This window comes from Aptenodytes patagonicus, chromosome 25 (assembly GCF_965638725.1).
Source record: "Aptenodytes patagonicus chromosome 25, bAptPat1.pri.cur, whole genome shotgun sequence".
Taxonomy (NCBI): Eukaryota; Metazoa; Chordata; class Aves; order Sphenisciformes; family Spheniscidae; genus Aptenodytes; species Aptenodytes patagonicus.
Genome location: NC_134973.1, coordinates 186,958 through 197,647, shown reverse-complemented (window position 1 = coordinate 197,647; position 10,690 = coordinate 186,958). Strand labels below are relative to the sequence as shown.

General features: G+C 43.6%; 2 protein-coding genes across 2 annotated transcripts; both read left to right on the top strand.

Moving 5' to 3' along the window:
* The first annotated feature begins 75 nt into the window (after window positions 1-75).
* On the top strand, window positions 76-4,495 carry LSM7 (LSM7 homolog, U6 small nuclear RNA and mRNA degradation associated). The gene is made up of 4 exons (XM_076359581.1): window positions 76-158; window positions 520-610; window positions 2,130-2,201; window positions 3,405-4,495. The coding sequence occupies exons 1-4, from the start codon at window positions 114-116 to the stop codon at window positions 3,545-3,547; spliced, it is 351 nt and encodes a 116-aa protein (XP_076215696.1). The 5' UTR covers window positions 76-113; the 3' UTR covers window positions 3,548-4,495.
* Window positions 4,496-6,385: 1,890 nt separating this feature from the next.
* LOC143170906 (kelch-like protein 23) lies at window positions 6,386-9,731 on the top strand. Its single transcript, XM_076359577.1, has 3 exons — window positions 6,386-7,482; window positions 8,495-8,906; window positions 9,129-9,731. The coding sequence occupies exons 1-3, from the start codon at window positions 6,504-6,506 to the stop codon at window positions 9,439-9,441; spliced, it is 1,704 nt and encodes a 567-aa protein (XP_076215692.1). The 5' UTR covers window positions 6,386-6,503; the 3' UTR covers window positions 9,442-9,731.
* Window positions 9,732-10,690: the final 959 nt, after the last annotated feature.

The window sequence follows — 10,690 nt, the reverse complement described above, 5'->3', positions numbered from 1 at the left end:
GCCCTTCCGCACCGGGTAACCCAGCAACCCGCCCCGGAAGCCCCGCCCCGCCCTCGTGAGCCGCTAATGGGCTTCGCCGAGGTACAACGTCACTTCTGGCAGCGGCGAATGAAATGGCGAGCGTCGGCGGAGGTGGCGGTGGCGCGAGCAAGATGGCGGTGAGGAGTGGGGGATCCGCGGGCGCGCGGCCTCGTGCGAGGCGGCGGTCGAGGCCCAGACCGTCTCCCGCTGATCGCCGTCGCCCAGGGGTGGGCCCGGCCCCGGGGGTTTTATGGCTGCGGGTGCCATGGCGGTGCTGTAAAGGCCCGCCAGTCCCGGGGTGCCGGCCCGCCGCCGTGCCGGTCAGCCCTGTCCCCTTGCTCTTCCTTCGCGTGGAGCTCTGCCTTGGGGCGGTTTCCGTAGCCGTATTACAAATAGTGCAATAAAAAGAAGCGTTGCGGAGTGTATGTGTGACCGGGGGGAAGGGCGGGGCAGGGGGGGTTCTGTTTAGTTCAGATTGCCTGTGCTCCTCTCCTTTAGGATAAGGAGAAGAAGAAGAAGGAGAGTATTTTGGATCTCTCCAAATATATCGACAAAACAATCCGAGTGAAATTCCAAGGTGGGAGAGAAGGTGAGCCCGCGCGCGGCCCCGGGCCGGGGCTGAGGCGTCTACCTCTGCAGCGTGAAGCGCGCTTTGCCTTTTGGCGTTTTTCCTCGCTCCTTGTCGGCTTTCGTCTCCCGTGCGGTCACGTTGCTTGCTTTCAGGGAAAGACGATGAATAGAGGGTGCTTGTATTTGTTACTGTTTGCTGTTACCGGTGTGACGCTTATCTCCGTTAACTTTTCCATTAATCTCCTGGCTGCAAGTTTATGTTTCACCCGTGCACCTTTCTTTCATCTACTTTTATTAGTTGTCTTCGACTGTACTGTTTATTTTGGCTGTTTTTTCACATTACAAGGATGCACTTAAAGGAGCAAAGAAACATTTATGGGTGCTACGATTAATACACCTGTCAAACCTTTCATCTCTTAACATGCTAAATGTGCCTGGAGTTCATAGATTGTTTCAATATATTTCACCGTGTCTTTTCATCACTTTCGAGGCTCTTACGTCGTTGTTTCTTCCCCTTACTTGCTCCCTTGCCGTATCTGCAGCTATCCATCCCGATGCTGCTGATAGTGCCACCTGCAGACCACTTGTTTGTCTGAAAGTTAACAGCATGCTGCGTGGGAGATGCTCGGCAGAAGCTTTTGCTAAAGTAAACTCGGTTTGCTTTTAAAAATCTCTTTTTAAAACTCCACTGGGACCTGATGCTTATGAGGTTTTGGAAGTTACTTGGACTCCTTACTGATAAATGTGGGTTTTGTTTTTTTTTTTTTTGTAGTTTTTGAGCACTTGCCAATTCCATTGAATTTATTGGTTTAGATTTTTTTCTCAAAAAATTCATGCCAAGTTCCTTTATGATCTTCATGTAACACCTGGGATTGTAAAAGTCTCTTCTTTGATTTGGGCTGTTAGCAATGATAGTAATGCTGGTAATCAACAAGTATTTTTCAAACTGGGGAATGATTCTGTGTGGTCTTGCAATTTATTTAGTGACCAGTTTTGTGGAATCATGTTCTGTTTTAGGACAAAGTGCTTGTCTGTCTGCAGTGCATTCCAATGAAGGCAGTGCTTATGCTAAAGAGATTATGTTCCAGGAGAGCACCTGGAAGATGGGTTTTCTGAGGAAAACACTTCAAAATATTACAGTCTTGCCTCATTTTTTTGCCATACCCCTTCACTAAGGGTATTTATCTGGTTTTGGGTGTGGGTTTTTTTGTGGTGTGACTTCTATTGTTTTGTTATGCTAAAGTATTCTTAAAATGCCCCTGAAATTGGCTGAAAACAAAAATGGTAGTGTCTTGAAGAGCATTTTGAAGAATTGGTTGAAAAACCTGTAAGTTTCAGTTGGCACAACACAAACTGGGTTCTTGTGCATTTGCATGTTGATAAAGAGGACACTTTAATACCTCTGGTCTCATTTGCTTGATAGCCTTGCTTGAAGGAGGGAACAGAGCTGGAGAACTGAATGCGTCTTCACACAATCTTGTGTTGCTGTATAACTGGTTTTGATCTCTAATCATTGTTTTGTGTGTGGTCTTCAATAGCAAGTGGTGTCTTGAAAGGATTTGACCCTCTTCTGAACCTTGTGCTTGATGGTACCATTGAATATATGCGAGGTAAGTAATATGCTATCTGTGTAAAGCTTCCCCCCCCCCCCCCCGCCCCCCAAATAATTTTCTTCACAGAAATCTTACAGCTCTGAGTGAATAACCAGAAACTGCAGGTTGACATCATCCGAACTGAGACATGTTTGTGATAACTAAGTTGTAAAGAAAGGGATAAGATAGCACAAGTTAGATTAAGCACATTCCCTGTGGTAGAACATTCTTGGTAGTTCTTGTTTGAGCTCCTCTATAACTCATTTGGCATTCTTGTCCTCTAAAGCTTGAATAAAGTAGTGTGTCTCTTCAGATAAGGCAGTTGCCTTTGCCTTTGTTTGTACTGCTGGACGGTTGCCGGTTTGCTCAAAGCAGGAAAAGCTTCTCAGCAAGAACTAGTATCTTACTGTCTTAAACTCTATTGTAAATGCAGTCTTCACGTTTCTGTGGAACTAAAGCCTTCTATAGCTTCTTAGAGCTAATAGTGTAGGGTTTTTTCTTTTTATTTGTTTCTTTTTCCCATCCAAGGATAGATACTCCCATTTTCCTTTCTCCTCTCTGAAATAAAATTTATCATATGATAGGACAGTGTTTTTGAAGACTGTTCTCTTGCCTGCTTACAAGTAAGCACCTGAACCTTTAATTTTGCACTTAGAAGGGAGTTTTAAAAGATATGTAGTGCATTTTTATTGAATATATTGACATCTCAAGGAGGGTAGAATTGGCTGTTGCTGTGTTAAGTGTTCGTCTGTCTGTCCCCATCCACAGCCTTGTTTGGCTTGGTCAAGGAATGGACCAGTGCATTCTGTACTTAGTGCATTCTGAAGTTAGGGTCTTTTTCTGATTTGCATTGATCCCAAAATGTTTGTCTATAATGACATTTGAAGTGGGATCAGGAGCTTTTTTAATCACTTGTATGTATGCCTTTGGTTAGATGAATGAAAGGGCCTTTGAATTCTTTAAAAGGTATGTTTTCTGCTTTGCATACAAAGCGAAGTTCTTTATTGCTCGCTGTGGCATGTGCTACTTTGAAAATTAGTAAACCTGTAATGTCTTGAAGACATCGGATATTACTGCTGCATCACTTTTATAGTCCATGTGTTCAATAAAACAAAGCAGAGACACCTGGAAAAAACCTGTATGTCTGTGCCTTTTGAAGTTGATGGAATTTGGTTTCTTTTCCTTATGTTGCCTTTGTAACGGTGGATCTCTGCTTTTCAGATCCAGATGATCAATACAAATTAACAGAAGACACACGTCAGCTGGGACTTGTGGTCTGCAGAGGGACTTCTGTGGTTCTTATTTGTCCACAGGATGGAATGGAAGCTATTCCAAACCCTTTCATTCAGCAGCAAGATGGCTGATGCTTTCTTTGGATTGTCTCTGAAGACTTCAAGGGTGCAAATCATCGGAGAAAACTATCATTGTGTGAGAAGCTTCCTGTTTTGGGGGAGGAGTTTGAATGTGTATTTGTTAGTGTGAAAGAATGGTCAACTTTTATTTTTGTGGCTTTCCATAAATGATGAGAGGATGGGGCGTGGTGTGTAAGAAGTAACTTTTGATTCCCACCACCACCCCCCTCCCCCCCAAATAAATGTGTAACTACATTGTTTAGAGCTGACAGGAGAGAATATATTGTCATGGAATTGTCTGAGACCCTCTTGATCTTGTGAGTTTTGAAACAACCACATAAAATTAGTAAAGAATGCCCTGAATATTGGTTCTATTATTTACATTTTTAAATACATTAAAAATGTATTTAATCTAAAGCCTAAATACATTAGAACATGTTTTTCTTCCTCTTAGATGTCAGTACTCAGCTGGGAAGCATTGTGTTGTAGTATTCCTGCTGTTGAGTTCAGTCTCTTTTGCCTGCTTGCTCCAGTGCATGCAGGAATGTTACTTTCCTTGTATAGTACCTTGTCATCACCTGTACAAGCTATGCAGCTAAGAAGATCTTTTCTAGCACTTGTTCCAGATCTTGTGGGCTGTGATCTGTGTATCAGAAGGCTCCCACACTTCTACAGAAGGACTGGACTAACTTCTAGGATGATTCTTGGCTGAGTGACATGAACCTTACGGAAGAATCTATTCAATACTTGGAATTTTAGGGGAAGAATATTTAAGATCCTAATGTTCAATTGTAGGCAGTGTCAGGAAATACTGCATATTTTTATATTGTAGCTATCTGCTTGTGGTTCTGCTTGTTATAACTTGATTTGTAAGTAAAAATTTCTACTTCTTTTATACTGCAGAAATAGCAAGAATTGAGGAGTTTTGAGTGAATAAATATGAATTAATCTGTTCCTAAATGTGTGGTTGTTAGTCTGAAAAAGTGCTCTACAGCTGACATTACAATTCTCCACAGTTGTAAATCTAAATGAAATTTGTTCAGGAGGTGCATAAACACAGCAAAATCAGGAGGGACCAGATCAGAAGCCATGTTCCACTCTAAGACAGGAAATCCATGAGAAATGACTGAGAGCATCTGGTCCCTTTCTGGGACGTGTGCATTTCTGTTGGACATTTTAAAGACTGTCTAGTAGAGGATATGTGCCCATAGGCTGTATGTAACCTGCTTCTGCCACCTGATTTCCTGAGGACCCTTTATGAGGAGGCTGTGGCAGAGTAAATTGTTTTGGTGGCAGCAGTCTTGTTCCTAGAGGTTGTCAAGAAAACATGCCAAGGACAGGTTGTATTGCCTGTTTGTTTTGACGACAGCACTGTACTCCCATTCATAGCCTTTCCTGGGTCAGCTATGAAATGGGTGGGAACCTGAAGTAAATAAATTCCAGTTCAGTGTATCTGACTTTTCCAGGAGGCTATGAAACTAGGGACCAGTTGTCGTGTGGCATATTGCCTGTGTAAAGTTGAGTGCTCCTAGGGGTTCATTCTTTGAGTGCTTCACAGAGCTGTCTGTAGAGTCATGCTCCTTCCAACATTTTTTTTTCCTAACACTACAAAACTTGTTCTTCATGCAATTGCACAATTCAAAAGAGACTCCTTATTTAGAGTGTTTGGAGCAGAATTTGCTCACCATCGGCCTGAGTAGAGTCTTGAACTGTCCCTTAGGTGTGAGAGAGATTGCTGGTTGTTGATACCGATAACGTGCTGCACCATCTCTGTACTCTTGTTTTCCGAGTGTAGTGTCAGAAACGGACCTGTTGAAGTTCTCTTGAGTTGATTCCAGGCTCTAGATGCAGAGGGTACAGAGACATCTGCCTGAAGTCATGTGTCAAGTGCATAAACTCTGGAGAGGGGCATGTTTCCAGCATTTCCTGCTCAGTTAATAGGTCGCTCAGTCTTCATTGCAAGATACATGGCTGTCCTTTTCTGCAGTGCAGACTTGTGGGTTGAATTTGGGAGTCAAGTACCTGAAAATAAGAATATGAAAATGATAGCTGAATTTTAAATGTGTATATGCTTTTCTATTGCATTAATTCCTAAATGTGACTATAAAACCATTTGTAACAGCAGTTTTGCAGAAGCCTCTTCCAGAAATGCAGGAGGGGAACCTCCAGGGGAAAAAAAGGTGCTCTTGATCCAGATAGCACTGTTCTGCTTTCTGAACTCCACCGAGAAATGGGACTGAGTCTTGCTGGGATGGGCTCTTTAGGAAAAGGGGCACTAGTTCAAGGTCACTATGCAAATCTCTCCACTTAATATCTTGGTCTAAACATTGTGGAAAAATTCACTCTGTGGAATCAGTGAGCTGGTGCTTGTACTATGACTATATTTATTTAGTGCATTGAGATTGAGGATGACCGAGTATGTGACAGCTATCTGGGTTTGAATGGGGGCTCATTCCTTCCCCCCATCTCTTACTAAAGTATAAAGTTAAATATATACTAAATACTGCAAGCAATCTGGAATTTGATATTCAACTTGAACTGATGAAGGATGTGGCTTTGGGGAAATCAGTGTTTTTTCTCCAGGAAGTCTCAAGCTTTCCTATGTTCTTGATTTGCAGAAGTGAAAAGTATTGTAATGGGTACTCTTTTCCAAATGGGTTCAATGTTCTTCTACAAATTCTTGATATTTAGTCAGTGCTTAGGAAGGTTTTGGTTGTCCTCTTTCCTCCTTGTAGTCCAGGCTCTTTGCTTGGCTAACAGCTCCCCTGATTTGCTGTGGTCTTACCTGCCTAAGGTAGATGCCAATTAAATCTGTGTTTTTTGGCTCTCCTACTATTGCTGCTCTGAAAGCAGCAGGAAAGACTGAAAAGCAAAGCAGGAGGGTAGAAAACATATTCTATTTTTAGGACAAGATTGGCTTATCTTGTATTTATCCTGGCTAGGGGGATAATGTTTCCAGAGACTGCACATGAGTAAAGACTGCATAAGGGCTGAGTTAATTTTAACTGCCTGGCAGTCAACAAGCATGGAGCCTGCACAAGAACCAGAGGAGCTGGGACCTCAGACAGAAATGATTGCAGACACAGTTCTTGAGGTTGGAGAGAGACTCTTTCAGGTCAGCCGTAGGGTACTTTCAATACATAGTCGTTATTTTGAAGCCATGTTTTTTGGGGGGGCAAGAGAGAGCTCTGAACACCACATAGTGATCAGAGGGATTGATGCAGTGCCTTTTCAGACGCTACTTGAGTTCACTCGCACAGCCCAAGTGCTTATAGGTCAAGAAAATGTGACCAGCTTACTGGAAACGGCTGATTTTTTTCAGTTTGACAGAGTGAAACTTTTGTGTGAGAAATTTCTGGAGAGAGAGCTGCATGTTTCCAACTGCCTGGGCCTGATGACCTACTCGCAGCAGTTTGCCTTTATAGAGCTGTACGTGTCTGCTATGAACGTGGCTCTCACTCACTGGGGGGATGTGATGTGCCAGGAAGAATTTAAGGCACTACCCAAAGAAATGCTGATGCAGCTCCTAAAAAGCGATGACCTCTTCGTTTTGCGAGAAGATGTGGTTTTTGACAGTATTATGAGGTGGATAACAGAGGACCCAGCAACGAGAGAGGAAGACTTTCTGGATTTGGTGGGCGAAGTCAGGGTCGCTTTTCTGAGTTTGTCCTTCCTCGATATCTTGGTGAAACGCAGCAAGCGCCTTGGAGAGACAGATACCTTTTCCAGATTAATAAAGAAGTTAGACAGCTGTCCTCCACCCAGCTGGCAAAATACGGAACTGTGTCCTTGTGCTGGTCGGAGTTATGACACCTTATATGTCCTGGGAGGAAAGCATGACAAGGAACAGCAAGAATTATTTCTCTTTCAGCCTAAAACAGGGACCTGGCAGGCTTGTTCTCCATTGCAGCGCAGGAACCTCACCCAATATGCAGTGGCAGCAGTAGGTAACTTACAAAGAAGTGGGACTGAGCAAATGCAAACAGAAGTTGAGGCTTAGAGACCCAAATGCAGGGAGTTCAGCTGCTTCTCCTGTAAAACTGCATTGTTCAGTGTTGCTAAAACATCATTCATATTTGTGTTCATATTCGTTCAAAGAATGGTGGTGTTTTCCTTAGTCCTGGGAGAATGTTAGACAAGGCTGAATATTTCTTTTCATATAGCAGCAACTATTGAACTCCTTACATTAGCTTTATCTGGAGTGAGTATAATGACTTAACTTTAAGCAGCATATTTTTTTGGCCTTCTCCTTCATTGTTGTTTTGACAGATGGTGACTTCTGATTTATAGCTGCCGTTAAGTTAAACTTACCCATGGATCTTGCGAAATCTTCATGCTTGGAGACTTTAAAGACAGCTCAATACCATGGCTTCCCTTATTCAGTGTTGGTGATAGTCCCATTTCAAGTGGGAGTTCGGACATGAGATCCCCAGAGGTTCTTTCCAACCAGTGTTTCCATGATTCTGTTAAAGAGTGGGAGCAGACTTGGAAGGACTTACCGAAACCAGGACAATATCCACCCCTTATTCTATACCATCTGCGTCATGCTCAAGTCTCATATTTTCTAGTACATTTTCATTAATCCAGTACATGGTACCTTTCCAGTACATTTTCATTAATCACCACCCCTTTTTTTTTTTAATATATATATATATATATACACACACACACACACACAGATATCATTCCCTTCATCTGTGGGCCATCCCTCTAAAATGTTCGGTGAGTTCAGGAAATTAACTCTATCCCTGCCGAAACCAGGACAATATCCACCCCTTATTCTATACCATCTGCGTCCTGTAGGCCCAGCATATTTGTGCAAACTGATACAAAGAGCAGTGATTTTCTCTGCTCATCTTGCACCTCATCAGTATAGCCCAGGGAGAAATGAGAACCCTAGATCTCAGGAGCAATTTTCAGCCTTCATGTAACTGATACTTTTCTCTGCTGTCTTTCCAGGGAGCTTCCTTTTTGTGACAGGAGGATATTTCCGGGATGAGTTTGTGTGGTATAGTGTGGATTGGGTGCTTATCTACAATTGCTTGGACAATAGCTGGCTGGAAGGGCCTGCCATGAAGAAGTCCCGCAATAGCCATTGTGCAGTAGGAGCAGGGCTCTACCTGTATGTACTTGGAGGGAGCACAGATGAAGGGATAGTCCCAGCAGTGGAGCGCATGGCTTTGATGGAGTCAGAGTGGGAAAGCATGAGTCCTATGGCTCAACCTGTGGAGAGAGGAGATGCGGTCAGTGTGGGAACCAGGATCTATGTGGTCTGTGGCCTGGATGAAAATGGACATGTATACGATGGAGTGCAAAGGCTAAACACAGAGACGGACAGCTGGGATGTCATCTCATTCTCCCCGCTTCCAAGGTAAGAAATAATCTTCTGGGACCTGGCAGCAGAAGAAAGGTTCTAGTGTTGGTCCTGCTCCAAGAAGAGGTTGGACTGGAGAAATCCAGAAGTCCTGTCCCACCAATGCTTCTGTGATTCTCTGTTTAAATGGGACTCTTGATATGAGGGCCAAAGTCGCACTGAGTATTTCAGGGACCAGATCTTTCTATTGATTCTGATCAAGGGTTTCTTCCCTCCCAGGTATGACCTCTGCATCACATCACTGAATGGTGCCCTGTACACCATAGGAGGGGGAGCTTTTCGATTTGATGTGGAGACAGATGAATGGACCCGGGTGGATGAGGAATGCTTGACCCAGAAGTTCTTCATGGGATGCAGCACTGTGAATGGACGAATTTATCTCCTTGGACAGAGGAAGGGGAACAGTGTCCTCCCCATTGTAGTCCTCTTTGATCCCTACATTGATATGTGCCAGGTCATAGATAACAAACTCCCTTGCCCCCTTCCTATTCACGGGTGTGTCTCTGTGCGAAGATTTGATACGTGGGCATGAGCGATGCCAGATCCAGCATAACCGAAAAGAAAGTAATGTGCTTTACAGCTGATGGAAGTTAAATTGCGTCAGGTTTGGTCTGTGAAATCTTTTAATTTTGAAAATAGATCTGTTCCTTGGTAACTTTGTCTTTTTTTTTCTACCTGGCAAATGAACTTGAAGCAAAAGCCAGTGAAACCTTTGTGTCTACACAAAGGTTGCAGGTCATTACTGGAAATGGTGGTCAGCATTGTTATGGTGCATAAACTCCTCAGGGTTGATGCTAAATAAAGGGCTGCTCTGACCTTTAACCTCTGTGGCTCTCTGTCCTTTGAACAGCTGGGAGAGACAGGAAAGTCATTAGAAAATATTGTAGGAGTAAAATAATAAATCAAATGTGTGTTAAGGGAATCTTCAGCAGGATGTATGAGCTCTTAGTGCTGTAGGACAGAGCAGAAAAAAAATACACCAAACAACCACTGCAGTCAAGCCATACCCAGTATCAGTATCGTTTTAGCCTGAAATAAGCAAGTTTCCCAGGTTATGTAATTATGGCTAAAATTACCTTTATTCCAGGCTGGAGAGCACCACAGAAGGAGGGAGGCTATTCTGGATTTATGCATTCAGGTATGTGATAACCATTTGCAAACTGGGACACTTAAGAGTCTTGCTTCAGTTTCATTAGTCCCCTTTAGTTCATTGCTGTACAGACCCAGAATAAAAATCCCCATCCCAAAGCACTGAAATGAGGGTGCAAGTAGCAGGGACCCGCACGTGGCCTTAATTGAAGACTGTGTATGAGGAAGAGGGTTTGATGGGCAGGACTATGGACTTAGCACAGCAGTAGGGGATAGATCTCCAAGGGCACTCAGTCCTCCCAAGGATGGAGCAGCTGAGAATGGCTGCCATGTCAGTCTGCTTGACTGGACAAGAAGGGGAGAGTGCAACAGTACCAACCTGGGAGGTTACACTACAAGCATTACTGTCATCTATGTTAGCAGAGTCTGTTCTTTGATGTGACACAGCAACATTGAAAGGAAAATGTACTTAAGAGAATTCCTGAGCTGAATGATTATCATCTCCAGAGAATGGGAGAGGCCTTAAACACCAAGAGGTGTTGATTAAAAGCAACCCTGGCACTGTGAGAACTGTCAGGGTGGCAGGAGCTACTCTACCCAGGCCTGCAAATGTGGAGCCCTCTCAATCCAGGCTGGCTTCCACTCCTTGGCTCTAGTCCATCTATCAGCCTCCAGCCAGGCTGTGGCATTGC